This window comes from Trichoplusia ni, chromosome 1 (genome assembly GCF_003590095.1).
Source record: "Trichoplusia ni isolate ovarian cell line Hi5 chromosome 1, tn1, whole genome shotgun sequence".
In the NCBI taxonomy this organism is placed as follows: Eukaryota; Metazoa; Arthropoda; class Insecta; order Lepidoptera; family Noctuidae; genus Trichoplusia; species Trichoplusia ni.
Window position 1 is genome coordinate 23,484,907 of NC_039478.1, and position 26,550 is coordinate 23,511,456.

Sequence of the window (26,550 nt, forward strand, 5' to 3'; positions counted from 1 at the left end):
TTCTTAAGGCGAAGTGCATCTTCTTTCATCTCTTAAATTATTTATTAGTTTTTTTTTATAACTATAGTAACTTAAGGCACTTATTTCAGGCAGATAAGGCTGAAGTTTGGTGCGAGATTCTAGATTTTATAATTTTAATAAGTAAAAAAAAGCTTTAAATTAAATGTACGACTGGACATTTTTACGTTAATAATTAATTTGACATATATTAAATGTTTTTTTAAAAGAACTCTTGTATACATAGTTTTATTATGTAATGCTTAAATAAATATCCAAACTGTTGCTATACGTTAAAAATCACTTGATAAGTCACAAAGAAAGAGTTCACACAGTCAATTCAGTGTTACCTAGCAAATAAATCAATAAAGCACAGATTTTTTGGCTTTTAAACGACATCTAAAAAAACTACTTTTGTTGAGAGTTACGTAGCTGTATATTAAAGGCACCAAACTTCAAAAGGTGTGTTATATTAGTAGGTGAGGGTTGTCGCAGGTGGTTAGCGGAAGTTCCTGCTGGGCCCCTCGGTGGGCTCCAGCACGATGCGCTTGAAGCAGCCCTCGGGCAGCTGGCTCAGTATCTCCTTGATGTTCTGCACCTCAAGGTGCAGGTGGTCGTGTTCATCCTCGTACTGTTTCATCCACCTAGTATTAAAGAGTAGGATGTTGAGAATGATGCTTAAATTTGGAATTAAATTGATTTGTCGTCTATTAGACATGACTATAAATTTGTGAAAATTTAATAAAATATATGTTTCTTTAGAGACTTAAAGCTGTGAGGCAAATCAAATCGAACAACTCCTTCGTCCAATTGTCGCATTCAGCCAATTACAAAGTTTAATTTTTATAAAGACAATCATAATCAAAATAGGTTGACTCGAATGGGAGCTATATTCCATTCACGAAACATACTTACAACATAATCAAGGTCATATGGCTAGTATTTAGGACCTGGCCTTATGACGACTATTCTTGTAGACACAAAGATAACATCTGCGTTATCAAATTACAAACAGAAAAAGTGAATATTGTCCTACCTCTGATGGTTATTCTTGGCTTCGGTCAGACTCTTGATCTTGCCGTCCAGGTCGACCGCTATGAGGTCAGCCTCTGCCTTGTCCAAGCTCTCCTCTGTAACAATAGTCATAGAATAAATATACGTTAAAAACTTATACATTAAAATGGCCTGCATTTGTACTGTCGGGGAAGACCGAAGTCTTCAACAACAGGCAAAACGCCGGAATACGCTTAAGAGGAGAATACAGAATATGTATTGTGAACAAAATTGATATAAAATAAACATAACAAGCCTTGGCAGACAAGAGGAGCTCGTGGCTATGGAGGAGCTCATGGCTAAGCTATAAGTGCATAAGTGTGCTACGCTTGTGGTTGGTCCGTAGAAGGGTGACCATCTTTGTCATAACGAGTTCACCCGTGTTTCGGAAAGCACGTTAAATTGAGTCATCATCGGCCTAGCCTTTTCAACCAGTCTAACCAAGGGGTAACGTGCTGCCCAGGTAACTGGGTTGAAGTCGTCAGATAGGCTTAAAAAACCCTGCTACTTAGCTGAATCCGGTTAGACTGGATGCCAACTCTAACATAGTTGGGAAGAGGCTTAGACGATGATGAAGTCTTGGCAGACAAACTAGAGAAATAAAACCGGAGGCACTTTTTTATCATTTTTCAAGTAATCATACTTACGTAATCGGTCGAGCGCCTGGTCGTCCAGGGTGGGCAGGTTCTGCAGCTCGTCCATGATGACTTTCAGATCCTCGAGACCCTTGGTCACCTGCTTATCGGCTTCCAGCGCATCGGTGTTTGCTTGACCGACCTACACAAAGAGTTACAATTTATTTTTACCGTAACACAGATGGATTTTTCTTAGGTATAAATTACATTGATTGCTTAATATTATTGTTTCTATTAAAGGCTGTTGATGCCCCACAGCGGGGCAATCGACTCTTGTTCTGGTTACTCGCGCGATGGTTAACGAGTTTGGATTTAGTTTTTTTTTTGTTATGGATGCGTCTTGTCTTTCTTGTTATTATCGTCATGCTTTCATAATTACTCTAGACTGTTACAAATATAACTTGAAACAAATCTGCCATTTTTATCTGATCACAGTCACATTAAATGATGCGACTGGACAGAGATAGAGAAGAATGGCATAAGCAGAGGCCTATGCCCAGCTGTGGGCAACCTGATGATGACAGTTACCTTCATTTTGGCGTCTCGTGTAAGCTGCATGTTGTCAGCTGCCTCCTTCTCGAGATTCTCGATCTGTTGTGCCGTTTCCTGCACGCGAGCTGTAAATACACGGCGTTAGTCATTGAAAATGTTAAGTTATTGACTAAAGCTGTTTTGCTTTGTAATACGTACACGCATGAACAAAGCATTTGCAATCTACAGACATTATGGACTCTTTGCCACATTATTGTACACTCACTTTCTTGTTTGTTTGGCGTTTCGGTTGGATTTTTGCTACTCAATTTTAAGGAACATCCCGATAAGATAGCAGGCTGAAATTTTCAGTGTAGTTTCAAACACGATGACAATGCAATTTACAAGGATAAAAATGGCCGGACTGATTTTGAAAAATCTAAAGGAAGCGATTTCTGAAACGTGGGTTTTAGATTTTTTTTTAAATATTTTATTTACATGTGCAGAGCAGATCAGTGGTAAGATCAGTTTTATACTCACTTGACAGTTTCTCAGCCTCGAACCTCAGTTTGGAAGCCTCGGCTCTCGACGTCGATGATTTCTTCCTGACTTCGTGTGCCGCCTGTAACGAAAAATATAAAGATTAAACTAAAAATCAAGCACTTTGCGAATCATTCTGAGAAACTAAATTTACGTTATCTAATGATATTGAAAAATAACAAACCAAACAAAATTTAGGTGAGTGTTGGACAAGTCCGATTAGGTCCGTTCTATCGAATGTATTGAATTCACTCTTCTAGTTCATCTCATAGGTTTTAGTTTCTCTTGTCAGTTTAATAAATTAGGCAGACTAATAGACTTATATAAGTTGTTCTGGGGGATTGGATGGAAGGATAAGTTTCTAAGGCTTACCTCTGAAGCTTTATCGGCGAACTCCTTCTGCGCTTGTTGCGCGAGGTCTCGCGCCTCCTTGGCCTTGTCGCTGGCCGTGTACAACTGTTCCGTGATGCTGTTGATGCTGTCGTCCGCCAGCGCTATCTTGTGCTGCACAGCGGGCACGTCCATGGCCGCCTGCTCAGCCAGCTGGCGAGACTCTGTCACCTGGTCGCTGAACTCTGTGGGATGAAGAAAGAGGTTTTATATTTGATCCGGTAACTAGTAGATTCCGGGGGTATGAGGTGCGAAATTGGAGTAATATAAAATTAAACCGATGACACCGCGGGTTTACACGTGTCATCGTGTATAGTTTCAATAACTCGATGTCAACATTTACTCGCCGCTCGTATTTTTTAATAACACTAACTGCCTAACAGTGTGGATTTGAATGCCCTTGCGGAACATATTTTATAATTGTAAAACTCTCTAATTAATTAAAATATTTCAGAGTAATTTCTATTTCCTTTTTTTTTTGGACCTTGGACCTGCTCCGTAACAGTTCCCTGAGTGCACCTCCACAACTGCATCAGTTTTACTTTAAGACATAAGACTTCTTGTTGGAACGGTTTTATATAAGGAGTCCCTCTCCATATATTTATTTTATAAATTGTATGAATAAGTCTCGCTCGCAATAATAGAATCTTTGTTTATGCATTGGAACATACTTACAAACCTTTGTATATTTTCCACAAACTTTTAATTTTAAAAACAAAATCCTTAAATTTGAAAGCATAAATCAACAAAATTTTGTAAAGAGGCCAACATTTAATATATTCTACAGTTAATTTTTCCACAACATTTTGAGAACTCTTAGAGCAGATGTTCTTTTATACAAAACCTAGACATACCTTTCAAGGTCTTATATATCTCGTTGGCATCCTTCAGCGTCTGGTTGGTGAGCTCGACATCGTTCCTTGCCTGTTCCTGCAGCTCGTCCAGCTTGGCGAGCAGGTCGTTCAGCTCGTCCTGTCTGTCGTGGCCCTGTTCGAGGAGACTCCGGCCCTGTTTGATGGCGCCCTCTAGCTGTTCCAACGTGTTCTCATTGTCCGCCATCAGGTGTTCCAGTTCAGCGGATTTCTCGTCGATCTGCATGAGAGGTGGGTTTTAGACATGGGATACTAACTTTTCGCCCGCGGCTTCGCCCGCGTCGAGGTCGGTTATATCGCGTTTCCAAGAGAACTTTTCAAAAGTCCGGGATAAAAAAAATCCTATGTTCTTTCTCAAGGTCCACTCTATCTCTGTACCAATTTCATTAAAATCAGTTCAGTGGTTTAGACGTGAAAGCGCAACAGACAGACAGACAAGTTACTTTCGCATTAGTAGGGATAATTAAATAGAAAGTAGTTTTTCGGCTGCATGCCTGTCAACGTCAACTTCAGCATATTTTTACTGCGCTGACTTGGAAAGAGTCTAATATTATGTAATATTAATTATTTTACGCATTGTTAATGAATATTCAACAACTATTCAATCGATCTTGCTCGATTACTGATTTGCCCAGCACTGGACCAAAATAATTACTGTCTAAATTAAACAATATTATTTTAGACATTGTAAAAACTATACATTACCGTCTTATTCATATCTTTGGCGACATCTTTAAGTTGTTTTAGCTTGATATCTGGTAGCAGAGTAGTGTTAACTTCAGCGTACAGTCCCAATGCCTCGTCGTAGACATCGCGCGCTCGCTGCAGAGCCTGCGCCGCCAACTCCGACATACTGTTCAGCTTGCCTGACGCCGCGTTCAACTCGTTCGTAAGGATCTGTACTTCGTTACTGTATGGACAATGTTACGTCATATGTTATGTATGAACTAGACTAAGTGACTGGACAACCGCACAGAGGAAAGCACTTTGATTTTTATCTTTTTAGTTGAAAATGTGGTTTTCACCCAAATTTATTGGTTTCCTCCATATTATCTGACGTCGCTTTTGTATCTTTTTACACTTTATGCGGGGTAGACGCCATATTGTGAGCTTCGAAAATCAGAACAGCTGCAGTTATCTATTTTGTACTAATAAAACATCTCTAAATGTAATCCATGTCTCGGAAAGGGTTTCACAAATAGTCAAGTAACATGCACGATACAACCAGATCCAGAACAAGCATTCGTAAGTCATATGTGTGGGGGCACTTCAACCTATTTGTTCTTTTCTACTTTAACAATTCCGCAATCTTTGTGTCGGGGAGGGGGGGTTGGTGTTTCAGAAACTTTCAAGTCACATACTCAAGACAACTAGATTCGTGCGTCACACAAATGCTTGTTACACTCAGATTCAACTCACGACACGTACCACATACCACGAGACCCTGTACCACAAGAGTGACCTATACCAGTCGTGTACCTACATTCTTTAGTCGTAACCATACCATACCTGATATTGGCTTGCTTAGTGATCCCATCCTTAGCGATCTTGTTAGCGGTGAGGGATGTGTTGAAGGCTTTGTCGGCGATGTCCCGGATGTTCCGCGCCTCGTTCTCCAGCTTCTCCGCGAGTAGTCTGGACTCCTTGGCCAACGCTGACATGTCGACAGACTGCTTGCCGAACTGATCGGACCTGTTGCGAGCCTTCGACAGCGCTGCTGCGCCTTCGCCGTCCAGGTATTCTAAAGCGCTCTAGAAGATAAATAGAATGTAACCTTAAAAGTTTGTATTTGAAACATTTCATGATTTTTAAGATTAACCATCTGTAAATTACAGTCAGTCAATTACATTACAGTGAAACCCATTTGCGACAGTGTTTTCACATTGCGAAATATTTATTTATACTTTACTACACAAACAAATATGGAAAGATAATTAAAATGCGGAATAATACGTAAACTACTCGAAGCGATACCTAACTGGGTTTTATTTGTTTCAATTTTAAACAAACGCGGGTAAATGCTAAAAAGCTTTATATTGAAGCTACGATATTTCATTGTAAGCTTTATGAAGCTTGTTTAGTTGTAAGGATTAAAAGACTATAAAGGAATATAATCCTTGTGTCGCGGAGGGTTTACAAATATACAAATCACATGCACAAAGACTCCCAGACTCAGAACAGGTATTCATGGATCACACAAATGCTTGTACTACGCACAGTTGCTTTGGTGCGGTGCCCTCGACCACTCGGTTAGCCGTGCACTCAAAAAGAAAATAAGTAAAAATAAGATTATTTTTTTCAAATGCTAGTACTAACGTTGATCTCTTTCTGCGCGGCCTCTATGGTGTCCTCCGCCTTGGACACGTTGCCCTTGCTGCGCTCCACCGCCTCGTTACCGTCGTAGCTCTCGTCTTCGATCTTGAATAACATGTTCCTGTCAACAAATGTATTTTATAATGTAAGGAAGAAGGTAGACAATATAGGAATTTATCATGGTAGTTTGGGAAAAGAGGTAAATTGTCAGTCTCGACTCATTCTTAGACAATATGAGAACGGTATACTGTAGACGAAATGATCTAATTAATTTAAGCTAGATTTTTATTGCGAACTAAGAAGACAACTAATATTACATACTCGGACGTTTTGACTTTTTATAGCACATTAAATGAGGCAACAACGTAGATTGCAAATACGACGACTGTTTGATATTTTCACGCAACATTTATTCGCATTACTGCGTTTCAATTTACATATGACAACAGATTATAAAGAAGATTTATGAGTGCTGAGTGGCAGAAAATAATTGCTGACCTAAATATAAGACTAAAGATTGCGCCCGCGGTTATTAACAAACTCGTCTCACTGCAATGAAGAATGTTACTAGGTATGCCAAATCCCTTGAAATTGTGTCTCAGTAAAGCCTGTATGTATACAAATACACTAGTTTTTGTCGTAGTCAAAAATACCAAGTAGTGTTGGTAGCTTTCAAAGTTTCGAAAAATATCGAGGCGTGCTCCCGCGCTTAGTATAAAGTCGGCAGCGCTGTAGTAGGTGTAATAGCTTGCGCAGTATTTTGATGGATTTTCGTCCGCGAATTACGTTAATAGTCCAATAATAGTAATTATTATTCGTTTAATAAATTCGTACTTTTATCTCCAAACAGAATCTAACCTCTTCATAGCTTTTATCCATTTTGTTCTCATTTTAACGTCCTTTGGAACTATAAAAAACAACTTATCCGGCGAATTGGTAGTTGTATTTTTACATTCAGGCACAACATATGATTTTCTGGTATTCTGATAGGACATTTTTAAAAGTATTTAATTATAATTTCGACGGCACGGGCGCGCGATCGCTAGCGGACTGAGTGAGCCAGATTGAGCGTGTTGTGGTGTGACGTCACACCATCACCGGGCGTTTACAACTTGTTTTACTTCTAAATCGGAAACTAATTGAGGTATCGAAGTAATTTTTTGACTAGTATTTTTTATTTTTGACAGAGAATATGGAGTGCTAATAATCAAAATTAGTTAACATTCTTCATTGCAAATAAGGTACACATTTATGTTTCACATAACCTTGTGGTTACGGGGGAAGTTAGAGGAACTTCTTCTTTAATAACACGGCTGTAATTTGTGATTGAGGAAAATAGTTTTCTATTAAGATTAATTTAGAGCCCAATCACTCAAGGACCATATTTTGGCTTCTGCGGACCATTAATGGTAGACGGACCGTCTCCTGGGAACTTTAAACAATGAAAATATGCTTTATAACCACATATTTCTTCTCCAAGGCGAAATTAGTGTACGAGGATTTTTGCCTTCCCTTTACAGGTGTCTACATTTTTTTTAGGCGGGGATCCTCGTGGACCCCCGCCTTCTCGGGGTGGTATCAGACTCTTACTGACTAAACCTAACCGCCGGGTGACGTCAGCTGCGTTCTATTACCGAGACGTTGAAAAGCATAGCATTGCTACACGTGCCTAAAGAATATCGTAAATGTCTTCGCTGTGCCCTACAGGATCCACAAATGTAGCTTTAAAACCTTGCCATTGATGAAATTTAAAAAATGTTTAACAGAATTACTCGTAGACAAATGTTATTATTCTGTTCAGGATTTCCTAAATGATAAATTTTAATCTTCTACTTAACTAAATTGTATAATTTAACTAGCTTTTTGCCCGCGGCTGCGTCTGCGTCGATGTCGGTTATATCGCGTTTCCAAGAGAACTCTTCAAAGTCAACTCTATCTATCTACCAAATTTCATTAAAATCAGTTCAGTGGTTTAGACGTGAAAGCGTGACAGAGAGAGAGTTACTTTCGCATTTATAATATTAGTAGGGATTAGTAGGAAAGTAGGGATGTATTTAAATGCCTACAAGGTAGAATGTACACGGTTCCTTATTATGTTATTTTCGATCTTATTTGTATGGACCTGCATTCTTGGCAAATAAAGTTCTATTCTATTCTAAGCCTATACACCTTCGACACATAGATATGTGTACCTGACGTCGAGCAGCCTGTCGGCCAGGTCTGCCAGGCTGTCGGTGAGGCTGGCGCCGGGCGCGCCGCCCAGCTCGGCCGCCGCCTCCTCCGCCAGACGCTCGATCTCGCCGCGCACCTGCTGCAACTCCTTGTCGAAGTCCGCGTTCTCAACCACTGTAGGTGACTTCGAGATCTTCGCTAATATCTGAAATTAAATATTAAGAACATGAATTTATGGGAAGTTATGTTTGCTCGTTCCCGACGCATTGTCTGTTTAACTCTTGCTTAAAGCCTTTCCAAACTTGAGAGCCTCAATTTATGCTACGTGCTTATACCTTGCTTTAAGCCAATGTGCGCATCAATGTACCAACCGAGTTTCAAATAAACCCGCGCCGCCGCATGGCTCGGTCGTCACAACCCTTGTTTAGAATACTGCAAGGCCCATCTTCTTCGCAAATCGATCAGAAGCGACATCAAGCACTAACGGTTATCTTGGATCCGGTCTTTATCTGCCAAATTGGTTGTTCGTAATAAAATACTTACATCATCAAGTTCCTTCAGTTCCTTCCTGTGTTGGTTGACACTGTCTTGCACCAGGTTGTAACACGCGGGGCAGTCCTCGCAGCCCTGGCCGTCGGCGCGACGCTTCTTGTTCTCCATGCATCTATAATAGTACAAGTTTGCTTATTTGACTGCTTTGAGTGAAAAGATTTGTATTTGTTGGATCGGTTAAACGGCGAGACATGTGAAACACTACCTACTGTACCATCTTCGTAACACCATACCATGTTTCTAGCAAATAAAGTTTCTTATTTGTTGTGTGGAAGTTTAAACTATCTTCAAGTATCAGCAACTACCTTGCTGAGTGAGTGCCCAGAATTAGGAAATTAAGAAGAATTCATATAGTAATAGTCAATACGAGTTCTGTCGGCACTTCTGCCTTCTTTGGGACGATTATCTATGTAAGATGTTCCCCAGATCACACAGTATTGTAGTAGTATTACTTTAACATGTAACTTTTTTTTACCGAGTCAAACTTGACATTTTTACAGCCAATTGATAGCTATTTCAAGTTACATGAAAAGCGGATCATCCAGACAAAGACATACCAATTGAGAACTTTCTCCTTTTTAAGCTCGTTTCAAAAGGGGATAGAGTAGAACCACAGTCTAAACGAAGTTACTTATAGTAATATCTAACCGATCACATCGCCTCCCCTCGACGTTCTCCTGGCAGGAGCACTGTCCGGACATGTCGCACTGGTAGTTGGTGGAGCCCCACTCGTCGCAGTCGCAGTCGCGGCAGCCCTCGCCGGAGAAGCCGTAGTGGTACGCGCGGCAGCGGTCGCAGTGGTTACTGGAATATACAACCTTATGTAGTACAAATAAAGTTCAATTTAGGATGAATGATTATTTTTGAGAAAATTGTGCCCAATGGTTTTGCGAATCTGATAGCATAATATTTGCTTGTCCTGCTTTTACTTTGGGCAAATCTAAGAACAGATTATGATAAAAAATTCGGGTAAATAACAAATTGACAGAAAAATTAATATTAAGATAGAGACGAGACTTAGACACTTCATTGTGCTATTAATTTGAAACATTTTTTTTATAGTTTTGTTTTTATAGAAATGTACTTAATATTATGTGATTAATAGTCACGACATAAAATTAAGATCCAAGTATCGGTGTAGATTGACTTACTGATAGTACTTTCTGAGCTTTATGTTTATTCTGGGCAATGTCTTGGATGCTATTTTACCCTATTATTTGGGTGCTTCGATAAATAAGCGTGTAAACCGTTATTAAACAAATAATTATAATCTTACCCGTCGATACCAGGCTTGCAGTAACACTGTCCGTTGTACGCGTCACAGGTGTTGTTGTAGGAGCCCTCCAGGTTGCACTCGCACGGCTCGCAGCCCGTGCCAGAGTTTATGTTGAAGTAGCCGTCCTGGGGAGGCAAGTATAGAGAACATTAACATCAAGTAATGGCTAGAAATTTTATCAGTTTTGACCGAAACGCCGGTGACTGATAAGATTTTTGTGTCGGCCGTCTCGAAGTTGGATTTATTTGTAAGTGGTGATTTTTTGGCTGAGAATGATATTTAAGACAAAAGAACTGACTCTCAAGCTAATCATTCCATTGTAGGAGTTTATTAAAGTACGGGGAGTTCTCGAATCACACAAAAGCTATTACAGTGAATCTATTCAAACCGGCTTTCTTTTTCTAAAACTGATGCAATACGTTTTGAGTTAGCTATGTCTGTCTTTCAAACTTGTTAAAGACCGTACATAGACCGAGACGTAACAATATCGTAACACTATCGTGACGTCGCGCGTAAGTTTCAATCACTGGATTATGGAGTTTCTTGCCGGTTCTTCTCCACAAAAATGACACTCTGGAACCGCGAAACTAGCGTCATCATGGTAACGTTTTGAAAGTGCCTGGAAAACGGCCTTCTTGAAATAAAAAGCTTTTGATTTCGACTGTAATTTGACAAGTTAAAAAATACGTATCCCTTATTACGTATTACACTACAAGACAGATACTGAAAAAACAAAATTGACGTCATCTCTGTTGCAGATATTGTTCTCACCTCGCACTTGTCACAGTTGCGGCCGATGACATGAGGGTGGCAGGTACAGAACCCGGTGAGTCCGTCGCACTGCGGGGGGCCCTCCGCGCTCTCCACGGTGCCCGACTCGTGACACTGGCACGGCTTGCAGTCGCCCTTCTTCTTAGGGTCCAGTGCGTCGCCGAAGTAGCCTAGGTAATATAAATAATAATAATAATTCACATCTTTCACACAACGCCATCTAGTCTCAAACTAAGCAAAGCTTGATAAAGATACAACTAACAAAAATTCTTATATATTTCTAATTACATATATAATAAAGATAAGCTCCGTAGAAAATATTTGTTCTGGCTGGCTGGAAATCGAACCCACGACCTCCGGTATAGTGGTCAGAGCTACTAAACACAAGACCAATAGGCCAGCTTCTTTTAAAATTAAGATTTACAGCCGACTAAAAACATCCCATGCCCCTTTAACTGCCTGAGCCAGAGACACGGGATCTCTCGCACATCCTCTGCGTGACTGTAACTGATAGCGGAGAAGTCTAGTTATGCTTTCCTATTGGTAAGTATAATATATGTTAATTTCTTCACATCGAAGGTGAAGGCTTCAACATAAAACTAACATCGTGAAGGTGATAATTTGTTAAAGTGTATGATAATTACCTCTCATGATCAAACAGGTTACCTATTTAAAAACCAATTTAAAGGATAGGCTGACTAACATTTTTTTTTCATGGGATATAAAAAATATGGTCTCTAATGTCAAGACGTTAAACCGCCGAAATTCTGACAGGGGTGTTCAGTCCATGCACGAGCCAATCCGCGGTGTCAACAAAGGTAAAGACTAGACTAGGATATTTGAGATTCGACATATCTCTACAACCTATAATGGCAATTGCACCCTGTACCAAAAAAACAAAAGATACAAAACAAAATCAACTCACCACTCAAACACTTATCGCAATGATCGCCGGCGGTATTGTAGATACACTTGAGACATTCGCCGGTTGTCCTGTTGCAGTTGCCGACGGCGTTGGGGTCCACATTGCCGTTGCACTGGCACAGCTCGCACTGCTTCGGCGGACCGAACTGTCCTGTCGGGTCGCCGAAGTAACCGTCGGCGCATACCTCGCATTTTGGACCTGAAATTGTGACACGATTATAGACTTAATTATAGTACAATCGGACACACATAACGGAATGTGCTGCTTTCAATTACGTCATCAATTTTGATAAAGCTTTATACGAATCAAAAATGATGCCACGGGAGCATAAAATCCTGGTTATATATATCTGTAAACCAAGTTTCGCCTAAATCCGTTCAGTGGTTTTTGCGTCAAAGATAAACAAACATCCATACATTTCGAGCGTTTAAAAAATTCAAAAGCTTTCTAATCACTAAAAGGGTTGATTATTTATTGGAATTATAGTAACGAAGGATATTTCAAGATCAATTTCATTAGTTTTATTTTTACTTTTGTTCAATATCTTTTACTTTAATACTTCCATATATGCTAACTTTTTTATTGACATCTAACAGAAAACACATGACCTTACTCTCATCTTTAAAAGTTCAAAAGGAGCTTCTTTAAGAAACATACTGACTGATACGGAACTTTATAATTTATTTTAAATCTTCGACAAAAAAGCATTATTTTAGTAGGCTCAAATTATGTCATTAACTGATTAATATTAAGTTATCATTAATAACAACAGGATGTCACTGATTAGTCTACATCCTATTTCACCAGAGTTCGTTTGCCACGGTCACGCGCAACCAAAAATTTACCGTAAAATATTCATAGCATTAGCCATCTACTTTGAATGCTTGCCAAAAAAAAAATGTTTTATAATAACTCGTACAGAGCTGTGCTAGGTGCTTAAACTGCTGTTTTAATGTGGAAGCGCAATGCAGTATCAGCAACAGCGCTTCCTGTCACCATCGGTTCTTCTTTCAGAGATCATAAGTAAGTGAACAAGATTCTCTGTTGGACTAAACATTATTACTAGTTGCATCTAGTAGAGACAGGAGGAAGTAGGCACAGAACTTAACGAATTTATTACTTTTGCAAGAGGTTTCACTAACATTTAATTCCCTTGCACAAAGTCACCCAGACTCAGAATAAGCATTCGTAGATTATATTCTTGCCCTGCACAGGGAACGAAAACTGTGACACTTGGCATACATTGGGTTTGGAGTGGTGACCACTGGGCCATCCGAGAAACTTACCAGCGTAGCCCTCAGGGCAGTCAGTACAGACGATGTTCCCGTCCATGAGCTGGATGCAGCCGCTGTCCTTGGGGCACGGGCAGGGCTTGCAGTCGTCCGCGGTGCCAGCGATGGCGTTGCCATAGAAACCCTTCGCGCAAAGCTCGCAGTTGCTGCCAGTCGTGTTGTGCTTGCAGATACAGAAACCTGTAGATAACATTTTATTTTATTTTACATTTTATAGCCACGCTCAACTATTGCTGACTCAAACGCGTTGTTTTCGATTTCACTCAAACATGTCATGATACATTAGGAGTTCTAAAAATGTATCAAAACGTGTATATCTCACCAGTGGCCGTGTCACAGATGTGCGCGTGTCCGTTACAGTCGCAGGGTATGCAGGTGGAGTAGGGGCCTCCGTTAGCTGGCTCGTGCTTGAACCCGGGCGCGCACTCCTCGCAGTAATCCCCGACATAAGCCTTCGGGCACGAACACTTCTCCACCCAGTTGGCGGGCGCCGAACCCTTCTCCCGCCCGATCTTGGCCGTGTCCAACTTAAAGTTCATCATGTAACCCTCGCCCGGCTTGTTGTAAGTTCCCCTTATTTTAATGGCCGTCAAGTTTTGGAGCAGAGACATGAACTCGAAGTTAGATAGAGTCGGGGTCCAGCCGTAGCGCGGGTCCTCGTGCAGTCTGAAGCTGTATTCTTGTGCCTGTAATGAGATACGGTGGTGAGGATTCCAAACTTTTGGGTTTCAACGCTAGCCCAAGGAAATGTCATAAAATGGGGAAAATGAAGTGATTAAAACTAATAAAACTAAGTATAGCACAGCATTTGGAAAACAATGTAAACGAACATAGTACAAATTTGATAACAAGAAACAAAAAAAAATAATAAAAGACTATATTCAGGGAAGCAAAACAGCAACTAGACTGGATAAAATAGCTCTAAAATAATATAAAAAATAATCGCTTGGCCTATTAATAAACTTGCTGGGCATATTAACTACTTAGCAACGCTAGTTAAGATATTCGTCAATCGCTCCCGCATACCCTCAACATACCTGGTTAGTGGGTTCCGGATTGTTCTGAGCGTAGATGTTGATGGAGACGGAGGCCCTGGGCCCTTCGAGTATGATGTCCTGTGCTGAGGGATACCCTCGCACCTCGCCGAGCCGGAGCGAGAACTTCAAGTCGTGGTTGTATGACGGACGCTGGTCGCCCAGGAACTGGCTCGAGGCCAGGAAGTAGAGAGTCTCCATGCCTTGGGATGCCACCGCTGAAATATGATATTACTTTAGTATATAATTTATATTACTTAGTGTTTTCGAATCATGACGTTGGGGACTTGAAAAAAAAGAAAAGGAGGCTGAAAACGTGCCAAAAGGGTTTTGAGTAGATTCAAACTGACAGTCAATGATCTGGTTGACTTTGTCAGACTCGTCCATTTGGCTAGGAGTCGCAATCCTTCCTTTTTTTAATCCCATCGTCCTTCAGATTTTAGCTTGACATCCTACTTGCCCTACTACTCCTGACCGACTCTTATCGGTATCTTCAGTCAAACCCCCACATGCCCCCCCCCCTCACTCACCGATGTTCTGTGTGTTAGCATTGAACTGCAGCTGCACGCTGCGCTCCTGGTCGTCCTCGGCCGCCCAGCGCTCCGAGTCCCGTATGAAGTGCGCGCTGGTCTCGTGCGCCTGGTACTTGGGGGCCGAACTACACTGCGACGAGTGCCCGAAGCAGAAACACGGCGTACAACCGAACTCGTTGCTCAGGTCCAGGTTGAAGAAGCCGGGTTTACACCTGGACGGATGGAAGTTAATTATTATAGGCGTCCACCGGATTCAGTAATCGGACTCTATTTAGCGCAGTTGCCTAGTGTAGACCTTTGATGAACATTAGCGCAATGTAGACGCCTTGAAACATGGACATGTTAAAATCTAGGTCAAATCTTCTTATTTCAAGTAGGACCTTTTTCCAGGCACATTTAAAACGTTACAACCAACGAAGAACCAACAAAAAACTCAAGACAAGTTACTCTTCACATTAGCATGCCTCATACCCCGCGTTACAGCAGAGCCATAATAAACAATCCTGTGAACACAAACACTGCCTTTTCCAGCTAGGCCTTAAATTGTAACCTGTTTTGCTATTTTCAATCACAAAATAATCAAATGATACTAGGAAATATGTCTGTAATGAGACTGAAATCCAATAGTAATTAAGCAGTGTGTTACTCACTCTCTACACTGCCTGCCCTCGACGTTCTGCTTGCACAGACAGACGCCGGTCTGGGGGTCGCACTGCGGCGTGTTGCCGTACGAGCCGGACTCGTTGCAGCCGCACGGCTTGCAGCCCTGCACCGTGAACTCGTAGTGGTTCGGGGCACAGATGTCGCACTTGTCACCCGTCACGCCAGGCTTGCACTGGCACTTGCCTTCAGCGTTACATTGCAGGCTGCGAGATCCTGATGTAAAAAGTTTCACATACGTTAGGTATTGGTATGTTTGTTGGTTGTCATCAATAGGAAGGAGACTTCAGAACCGTGCAACGTCACTTTGCGCCGATTTTTCAATTGCCAGATAACTTCTATCTGACTAACAAATATGACCGTTTGACATTTTTCCTACACAAAAGCTATTTCATACAAAAAAGTCAAACATATTCGTCAGATAAAAGTTATCTGGCGATTGAAAAATCGGCCCTCTATGTTCCTAAATTGATAATATTTCTTTTAACAATTTGGCATGAAAAAGAAAAAAGTGAATCCTCAGAATAAACGATGTTATCGATTCATTTAATTTAAAATAAAAGAAGAGGGAAAATAAATCTTGTAATGCAAAATGAACCTTATAGAACTCACCAGTAGGGTTACAGTTGCATGGCAGGCAGATATCGCCGGAGCCCTGGAAGAAGTTCTCCTTGCAGCGCTCGCAGTTGGCCCCGTCCCTGTTCTCAGCGCAGTCGAGGCAGCGGCCGCCGTGGCCCGTGCGCTCGTACAGATCCTTGTCGAACTCGCACTTGTTCGAGAACCCGTTGCAGTTGCACGCTACAACATACGGGTATTATGCACAGACCGAATATAACATACAGGAGTACAGGACTATAAGGATAAATGGTAGATTTTGAAACCAGGTCGAGAGATTGACTGGCCTGGCCTTCCTCGTGGCTCTGACTGCTATACAAGTCATAAGCTCAATTCAGATTAAGGAAAAATGTTTTTTGTAATGTAATGTATAAGCAATATATTTTTTCTGGTATTAGGCATCATTTCTACATAATACGAATGCATTTAGTACTCATTGAGTTGCATTAAGTCGTAGGATGTTATCATTTAAAAAGATCAGTTTCAAAATAAAGTAAAATAATGGTATTTTATGAAAAACCTATCTTCTATCTTCTTATTATTAAAACACATTAAAAAGGGTATCAATAATAGCAGAAAATTTATAAAAAAACTCGCTTAGCTTGGTACCATAATTATATGAGGGAGTCAGACACTTAAAAAAAAAGAGTGATGGCAACATTGAAAACAATATTTCTTTAAATGCCCACTCGGTTCATTCCTTGTCTTGTCCGTATAGTGATTTGATTGGGATATAAAGTGGGTTGTATAGACAGAGAAAAACATTATCAACCAAATGTCTCCGAACTCCAAACTATACTGTCTTTTTATAGGTATTCTAGACTTTGCCTAACCTGTGGCAGTATGTTTATAGTGACAAAGATCTCTTAATTTCAAATCCAAATAATATCATGGCATAGTGACTATGTTAAATAAAAACGTAATAAATTTATAAAATTCGCTGCGACTAATAGGAGCGAAGATACAATGGAAAATGTGAAAAAACAGGGCAGGTATAAATCATAACTTATATCTTCTACCCACGGTGACGAAGTCGCGGGCAACAGCTAGTTTAACTCATAAAATTCGGACAGACCAAACCAACATACATACATTGCACTTACATTAAAGAGGAGCTTGAAAGTAAAAACCTCATTTCTGATCATCCGATACATCTTTGAAAAATAAAACTTATCTTTCTGCTTTTCACTATAAAAAGCTTATCGAAGTCAACTGATGACAAAATGTAGAGCAAAAATAAGCAGCATTGAGTATTTCAAAACTAAAAAAGATGACCAAATATTGAATTAGGATTAAATATGTACAATGTACTTTGAAACAATGATTAAGAAACTGATTAAAATTGATGTAGCTCTATCCATTACTGTTCACTGCACTTAACATTTCGCATAGCGCAAGTATTCGCAAGGCACGCAGCAATGTACAGCACACAAACCTTTGCACTCGTGCACGTTGGTGGGCGACGCCCTGCCCCACGGCGCGTCGTTGTAGAAGTCCAGACATTTCTCGCACTCGCGACCAGCAGTATTGTGTTCACATCTACAAATATTAACATTTTATTAGTAACCTCGCAGCAGGCCCAAAGAAAGATGACGAGATGAGCTCGACTCAAAAAACTGTCTTATCTAGCCATAGACCGAGATAAATGGAAGAACAGACAGGTCTCTACTTGGCAGACAGTAATGGCTGATTATAATAATAGTAATATTACCAAGTTTCGCAGCCTTAGACTAAGTTTTCGTTGAGAAGGCTAAAGCCAGCTCTAACATTATACAGCACTCACTTTGATAACAAAGATCTGACAGCCTACCAGGTTCCAGTTACCAGCTCTATATCCATATTAAAGACTTAAAGGGATATGGCTAAGAGAGAAATTGCAGTGAAGAATGCAACTACACTTTGTTTTAAAAAGGTTTTAATATATAGGTTCGTTTAGTCTCTTGAATACAAACAAAGAGGATAACAATCTTGAAGAAGTAGCTAGAATAAGATGGCCTATTGCTTTACTGAAGATGTAGTCAGGATACAATGAGGCTTATCTCAGTAACAAGTTACCTGCAAGCTCTAGTCCGGGTCCCATCAGACAGTTCCTGTGTCTCGCACACGGACGCGTGTCCGTTGCACTTGCACCTCGCTCCCACGGCCACGTCGGCGATAGCATACCAGTAAGACTGTAGCACCTGCACGTCCCCGAAGATCTCGTCTCCGAATGTGTTCAGGCGGTCCAAGGAGATACGTAGATCGGTGGCCGTTACCCATTCCTGACAAGAAAAGGGTAGTCATTGTTTAATTGAATTGTGTAAACGGAATTTGGGAGACAAGAACATTAGACAAAACTTTAAAGCATTTAATTTATCCTTTAAGTTAACAAGCAAAAGAAATCAAGTTAAAAAAAAATAAGTAAAGTTTACGACACTATAAGTGCCCGTGACCATGATAATAGCAAAGGTGTCAAAACATTGGGAACTAAAAACTAAAATTAAACCATGATAAAATCTGTAAAATTAGTTTTATTTCAACTCTTATTAACCATACGGATTATTAAGATATATATTAAGTATTCCATGTACCTGTAATTCAGGACTGCTGTCGAAGGTGAAAGCCGAAGGTCTTCCTTCCAAGGTTGAGAACAGCACGTTTCCACTGGTCAGTGGAGATATGTCTGAATATTCACTGGTACAGAGAGCTCGAGTCTCGGCACCCAACTCTGCAGCTCTCTGTTCTTGAACACCATAAGTGTCACGGCAGGAAGCACTGAAAAGTGTTATATATTTATTAAATACTAGAACATGATGAAATATAATTCTCGGTTGTACTTTTTGTAGTTCCTATTTAGTTGAGTTTTATATTGTAAACAACTTCGGTCCAAATCTAAACAAGTCTACTTTTTTCTCTAAGTGTGGGTAGTGCTTGTGAGATCATCCATATCTGATGTGAAAGAGGCAATATAGGACAGTGTCTACCTAAGTTTGAAATTATCTCTGGGACAATGCTATGACCACAACTTAGTTCAGAATCATTTATGAATTCTCATGTGAAGGCCTAGTCTGAAAGTAAAATGATTGCAGTTATAAAAATATGTCACCAAGGCTTGGAACCAGTTAAAAAATACCGATTAAAACTGTTTTTTTTAGTTTTACTCCAAACTTTTCATAAGAATGTGAATGTTTCAAGAACTTCATTTCAGCCTAAATTAACCAGTTAATTTGCTGAACAATATTTTGCTAAATGCGTTACAACTTGTATGGATGCCACAAGTAGCTTACTAACTATTTTTCTCTGGTTGTCTCTCTTTATCAATGCATGACTATTCCTTAAGACATACTCTTAGATCATTTAATGTCACTGGTCAGCTGGACTAATTGATGAACATTTTCCTACTACAGCCAACCTCTATAATAAATTAAATGCGTTACCTGAAGTACTGGAATGGCTCCCAGTCCCTGTGCTCATCTGTCTTCTTGTAGATGGCAAAGCTCTGCGGTCTGGGCGAGTAGAACACGATCCTCACGTAAGTTATGTCGTAAGCCTTGCCTGGAACCAACAAGCAGATTTGTCACGCAAAGAGGTTTGCAACAACATCATAAAAAGCTTGCTATGCTCTATTTATACTCCATTCTTAGCGAATAACAAATTATAAATATTAACAATGTATATGAATCTTAATGCTTAGGGGAAAATAATAAGTAGATTTGTAAGCATGTATTCTTGACGATACAATTTTTGATATTTTAATTGAGTCGAAGACAAAGTCTTTCTTTTTGTCTTTGTAAATCAAAATCAAAAGTTTTTATTTCAAATAGGCCGTTTCTCAGGCACTTTTAAAACGTTACATTACTGACTCTAGTTTGTGTCATCGTATTTACCACAAACTAACTTGAACTTTGCATGTTATGTTATTAATGGTGTCATATAGTTACTTAAAAAGTTACGCGCGGTGAGAAGAAATCGGAAATGTAAACATAAACAAATAATGACGCTTGCCTGACAGCGTATGCTCTTGAGAATCTGTGGTGCCTGTGATGTGTACTAAACTTTTAGATGTGGATAAGAGGCTTTTGAGACAATTCAATTAAAACGTCTTTTTGTAATAAGATCAGTAATTACACTACGCTAAATAAAATTATTATTAACTTATTAACCTCAACATTAACCAGCACAAGCTCACCTAAATGTAGCGTCAAGTTGACCTGGTTAGGATATTGAATGCCTTCCTTCATGGTCTCGGACTGCCACCACGTCTGGTTGTCCTGCTCGTAATGCAGGTCAGTCAGATAGTAGCTGGAGAACTGGCCCGGCTGGCAGCTGTCGCACGATCTGTGTAACAGAGGCGGTTATTTAAATCCATTCGCATACTTTCGCGCATACTGTTGCGGTAGTCGCGGAGTGACTTTTATACTACTATTACGACTAGGTATTTTAATTACTATTGAGTCTCAAAACTCTCAACCCATAAGGACGGAAATTCCGTAGACGGAAGACCGGTGAGCTGAACATCGAACAGAAGCGACTGATTTTCTTCTGTGTTTGCACGACATAAGTCATTTATAAGCAAAATGCGGAAAATCAGCAACAGAATATCTACCAAGTGTGGCAGGGCCCAAAAGGTATGAAATTGCTGAAATGTACTGAAGCGATTAAAAAAATTAGAAAAGTAAAAAGGTTGTACCTAGTTGACGTGCCGGCCGAGGTTTGGATGCAGTAGACTTTGGAGCCGTGGTCGCCGCACGTGTTGGTCGCCTCCATCTGCACCATAAACGCGGCGTTCTCGAACTCCGGGATACATCTCTGCGAAAGTCAAAAGAAAAGGTTAAGGGAAGAGTGTAAAGGAATGCTTAAAAGTAATAATTATGAATGAGATATTCAGGTATCTACTACGACTGCTATTAGTGTCTTGTCACGTTGGATATCATCGTGTAATTAACCTATAATACACCTATAGCCATTACCGTGACGTTAATTTTTTTCCAGAAGCCAACTTACTCAAAAAAGAACTTTTGATATTGATTTCGAATGCACTATTGATTTATCTTCATGTCGGTAACAATTAGGTAGATAATAACATAAACTGAAGCCGACATTCAAAACATTTTCGCTTCAAGAAGAGTAATCTAGGGTAATTCCCTCATCGAGTGATTCCACGAACATCTGTGATGACATAGCGACAGCCGACAGGAAATGTTTAGTGGCCAGTAATGTGACACGGTATTATCATGTGCTGCGTTGATTTAAAACAAATAAGATATTGTTTATCGCTTTTTAACAACCTACTAATGGCGTTCGGTGGCGCTATGGGTAAATTAAGCAACTGAAACTCAGTTTATTTAAAGAGAATTGAGGAGTTGTCCTCTACGCCAGCTTTGACTGGACTATGATGTGTTTCAGCCAGTTTCCCACACTTTTTACCGCATCTTACCGACAGCCAAAACTCACGTTATTTGGACGTCACGTTTATTAGACACCATCTAAATCTTTTTATCATTTTACTCAAGCCGTGGTAATGAGTCAAACGAATATCTGAGAACGAGCGATTGCCAGCTTCTCTGCCCGCTACAAAGCGAAAACGATCTCATGGGAACATAAAATCCGGATGAAAGCTATCTTTTGTCTAAGCTAGCCGTGCGCCGTGTTAACAGCATGTCGTGCTAAAAGACGAACGGTAGACAGACACAGTATACGAGCCTGGGAACCTCAGTAATAGGGTTTCGTTTTTAACTTTTGGGTGCGGATCAGCTTAAAAGGTTGACCACTGCTGCCTCAGATAGACGAAGCAAAAACTATCAAAGAAGCATAAATAGGATCCCAACACTTTTTTGTCATTGCTTAAAAATAATGAACTCAATTAGTTAAAGACGCTACGGTAAATCCTTCTCATGCAGCCTTCTTGAAGCTTTCACATCGCAGTACACGATTTTAATAGTAAAGCGCAAAATACGCGGGGCGTGAAAGGTGTGGGTGAATGTCCTATGAGTCGGGGCTAAATATAACTATACTATTTTGGCTGCTACCATGTGTCGCGATAAAGCGAAAGCGAGTTTCCCTGTGACTGTTTGTTGTGTGTTGTGCCATTTGTTTGTTTACAAATCATACGAATGGTTTAATATGTTAGTTTGAAACGAACTGTAATTAAGTTAACGATTTATTCTGTAAGTGGGATATGTCATCACTTTTAAACACGTTTTTTGAAAAGGCTAGAGAGTGTTTTATGGATGTATCGATATTCATTTTTTTTAATTTTCGGTCAATAACGACCCTGTAGGACGGATTAGATTGAATTTCATTAAGAATATTTAATGTAGGTACCTAGTCTGGATAAGCAAACATGTCCAACGACTAAATAATTTCAAGTAAAGTTTAGGACGACACGGCAGAATATCGCAGCAAGGTATTAAGACTTCTAGATATCCTTCCTATGTATAGTTAAGTATCTTTTAATATATAAAATTCCCGTGTCACGATGTTAGTTACCGTACTCCTCCGAAACGGCTTTACCGATTTTTACCAAATTTTTATTGCGTATTCAGTAGGTCAGAAAATCGACTAAAATCTATTTTTCATACCCCTAAGTGATAAGGGTTGCTCTCACTAAAAAAATATTTTACTTATTGGATGAAATTGTTTTTTTATAATGTGGCATTAAAAATACATACAATAATAAAAAAAAGCGGCAAAATAACGTTTGCTGGGTCAGCTAGTAGTTATATAGATAGATATAATACCAAAGTTATCATAAAAATAATGATCAAGTCCTTACTTGTATACAAAGACATAATATACTAGTAATCTGTGCACAAGGGCGCGCATATGGCTTCGGGAGTCACGAAGACGGAAACCGAAATATAATAGGCACCGCAAGATTAAAAGAAGATTACTACTTACTTATCATATTAGACTTTACTTATCACCTATCAGGCTTGCGTGAAACTAATTCAGAAATTAATGAATTATTTTCTATATTTGATGAATCTAAATTAACGTCTGAATATACTGATGCCTAATGTTGCCAATTCCTTTTTTAGATAGTGCCCATTTGATATGTATACGTCTGCCATCTGGATACATAATTTCGATTATAAGAACAATAATTTGTTGTTAAGTAATTTTAGAGCTTAAGTTTTTAAAACTGAAAAGAGAAGCAAACGGGTTGAGAAAAAGTTAGTACTGGTAAAAGTTGGTACGAAGAGTTTCTACAACAACAAAAAACGATACCATAACACTCGTCGAAAACAAGCTTTGATTTTTTTTAGCCAGTGTTTTATATTAACAATGAACACAATGACATGACATTCAGCCAGTCACAGAATCACTACAAAATTTAAAAAAGAATACTGGCCGATACACAATAATACTGATTAAGTACCTCTCCATTATTAAGTGATGTGAATCAATTCTGTCAGTGCTCACTCAATTACGAAACAAATGAGCCTTGTCAAAGTGAACTCTAAAATGATGTTTACTCCCAAATGATCAGTTTATTGCTATCTACATTATTATTCCCGCTGATTTTACTTTAACTCTACTCCAGCACGATCTTTTCGTTGTTGAAAAGGTGTTTTAACAAGAGTCGAATCGAATTCGATTTCGAAAGTTGGTTAAAGCGTTTTTTTATTAAAAAAAAACATTCAAGCCACCTGCACAAAGACAACCAGACTTAAGACAAGAATTCGTGGAACACAAATGCTTATCCTACGCGGGGATTGAACCCGTGAAACGTCGCGCGCTGTGATTGACCGCAACCACTAGGATAGTTGATACTTAGATAGATGTGGGATGTACTAAGATAGAAATGAGGTCGACAATTTTATTGATGTTGCAGATTTTTTGAATTAAAAAACTACGTAATCGCTTCTAACTCCAGTTGTCGCTGTACCATCGTCATAAAGTAATGTTTATTCGCAAAACATGACTTAAGAAACCCGAAGTATTCCTAGACATGTGTCCGTTTATGCGAAACAGATGTCTTTTGTTTTTGTACGAACAATAAGCCACAGTGAGAGGCTTTGCAAATGCCTGTTGTTTCCTCAAACTCGGACCCAGGGGACACTGTCTGTGTTATTGAGAACGACTTATTTTATATTTTAGTAAAATCGTAGCTAATTGGAATGAGCAATACAAAAAGGTCGAATCATTTTGCAGGTCACAACTTAAATAATGTATGTAGATGTTACAAAAGGGTTGGACTGGGAGTAATCAGTAGCAATGTTTTTAGTCCGTCAGATAGTTAGTTAAAAATATAATTTACAAACTGCAATATAGTTTCTTCTTTAAGCATTAATTGACACAACTGAACAACACAAATACGCAGTATCAATATTGCAGACGCGTTGGCAGGTACTTTAAATATATTGACATCTCATCATAATTTCTGTGATGACTTGTGGTCTGTCTGTCTCAAAAGAAGTTACCTACACTGACTTCTTAGCTAGGTATTGTAAATTTTGAATCATTTAGGTCCTTTAAGACATCTGTGACTAAAGGATATGCAATGATTTATTGGTCATGCTTCTGCTTCGGGCATAGATCTATTAAAATTATGAGTATTTGATGATATATCTCTATAACCCCCTCTTAAAAATATGACCACAACAGATCGCAGTACCAATCGTCAATCGCAATACCTCTCAGTTTTTTGTTTCCAGCCGGCACTCAAAGGGATAGCGTAAAACAGTAATAATGTCACAACTTAATATAGACATTATTACAAGCATAACGGATGCGATAAGTTTGTTCCGTTAACGAGAGATAGCGGCCATTAGAGCGGAGCAAACGTACTCGATTCAGTCCGTACCCGGCGACTTCAAGAGATAACCTCCGAACTCCCGAAATTTATGTCGATGGCAACTGAGGTTTACTGTGTTATTATAAATACTAGTTAGTATTACTTGATAGCCCATTCATGTATCTGTTAGATTACGCTGAGAGTTCAATGAATGCGAGTGTTTTGACCTTAAATCTGTAAGTTGTGTTTATCCTGTCGAGGCTACAGGCTGATGTATACCAAATTACTGAGACTTGATGAGAGTCTGGAATTATTTTCAATTAGAATTAATGTGTCGTTTATTTTTATTCGTATTTGATAGGATTTGAATCTTGCCTATGGATACAAATGGCGAAATCCCAAGAAAAATATCGTATGGATTATTGTTAATTTGGACATTACACTCCATAAATACTTACTTTGATTTAAGAATATTTGCAATATCACAGCCCATGTTTTCCCAAGGGAGAAGAAAGTTAAAACAAAAAAGAAAGGAAAAATTGTAAGCACTCCATTACATGAACTTTCAACTTACTTCAGGATAGGCATATTTTTGAATTAGTATCTTACTAAAGACTGTTTAGTTTTGTCAGAAGCTCCCAGTGACAGTACCATAAGCATTACTAAAGCCGAAATGGCTCATTTTATGACTGAAACAGTTCATCTATCAAATTAGGCTGACTAAGAACTGACTTGGCAAGGTTATAAGTAGGTAGGTACTTTTTATACATTGTCGTGTCAGCTGGGATATATAAATCTAAAATAGTCAGTGTGTTGTTAGCAACTTTCTGCTGGTCAAAGTGCGTTTCTTTTCCTTATGCGAAGAAGGTTTTATTCGATTCAGGAGTAATTTAATAATGGAACAGTAATGTTTTGCTCATCATAATCTGCAAAACATTATTATGCCAATATTGTAAAAGGGTAGACGTGGGTAAATAGGACAACGACACACTTATTTATTACGTTCGCAATATTTAATAGAATTTAATCAATAAAACTGACATTAAGTATAACTTAGTATATTTTGGTGTCGGTTGAAGTGCCAGTCGGTACGGTTTCTATGGACCACATACGTTAATTTAGGCGCCGACAGTGGTTATCTTTAACGGGTTTTGGTACTCGCAAGTACTTTATGTAACTTTGTTTATCGTTCATTTATAGAGCACTGCCTTCGCCGCGCCGACAGGCAATGATAAGAAAAAAGCTCGCAAGTGTCTTCACACGAGATGATAAATAGAACTATTCATGTTTGAACACTTGAAAGTTGAACTAAAAGTTTCAATAGTAAAATGTTTTTTTTTAATAGTATCTTCATCTATTTATTTTCCTCAATATTCTTCAATTTAAAATCTCAAACTTTAGTAATAAACTGTAAGTTCCAATCAAAAAGCTTTAAAGCACGTACAGTTATACTCGAAAGCCAAACAAAACAGTCAACAAAAAAAGAATATTTTAAGTAAAAACTGAACTTACTTGAGGCAGTCCTTCACTATTGTAACACGAAGCTAGCTGCTTGGAGCCAATCCGGGGCGTGTGGTAGTAATCCTGAGCGTTTACAGACAGTACTATAGATAATATTAATGTGATAAATAGTGAGGGGACGGGCGCCATCTTGCGCGACGCGACGTAGCCCGCGCGCTTCGAGCAAGCAGCAAGCACTGAGTGACGCGCGCCGGTTTCACAACACTCGG

The 26,550-nt window shown here is 39.4% G+C and overlaps 1 protein-coding gene across 1 annotated transcript; it reads right to left on the minus strand.

The window, feature by feature from the left end:
• Window positions 1-277: 277 nt before the first annotated feature.
• LOC113499965 (laminin subunit gamma-1) lies at window positions 278-26,542 on the minus strand. Its single transcript, XM_026880588.1, has 29 exons — window positions 26,333-26,542; window positions 20,771-20,889; window positions 20,270-20,418; window positions 19,518-19,635; window positions 18,672-18,855; window positions 18,157-18,362; window positions 17,537-17,640; window positions 16,099-16,284; window positions 15,477-15,702; window positions 14,824-15,038; window positions 14,297-14,511; window positions 13,582-13,945; window positions 13,254-13,439; window positions 11,968-12,165; window positions 11,043-11,212; window positions 10,272-10,396; window positions 9,644-9,799; window positions 8,987-9,107; window positions 8,464-8,648; window positions 6,275-6,392; window positions 5,468-5,709; window positions 4,664-4,868; window positions 3,941-4,178; window positions 3,069-3,271; window positions 2,697-2,778; window positions 2,214-2,302; window positions 1,698-1,827; window positions 1,034-1,127; window positions 278-641 (listed from the first exon to the last, which is right to left on the minus strand). Exons 1-29 carry the CDS (start codon window positions 26,468-26,470, stop codon window positions 497-499), a joined length of 4,911 nt encoding a protein of 1,636 aa, XP_026736389.1. The 5' UTR covers window positions 26,471-26,542; the 3' UTR covers window positions 278-496.
• Window positions 26,543-26,550: the final 8 nt, after the last annotated feature.

Bases quoted from the DNA above. Each gene is read 5' to 3' on its own strand.
- LOC113499965 (XM_026880588.1), bottom strand. From the start codon at position 26,470: ATGGCGCCCGTCCCCTCACTATTTATCACATTAATATTATCTATAGTA. The intron at 13,440-13,581 runs GTGAGATATACA...TGTTATCTACAG, and splicing joins CATCTGTGACACGGCCACTG to GTTTCTGTATCTGCAAGCAC. The intron at 9,108-9,643 runs GTTAGATATTAC...GTACTATTATAG, and splicing joins GAGGGGAGGCGATGTGATCG to ATGCATGGAGAACAAGAAGC.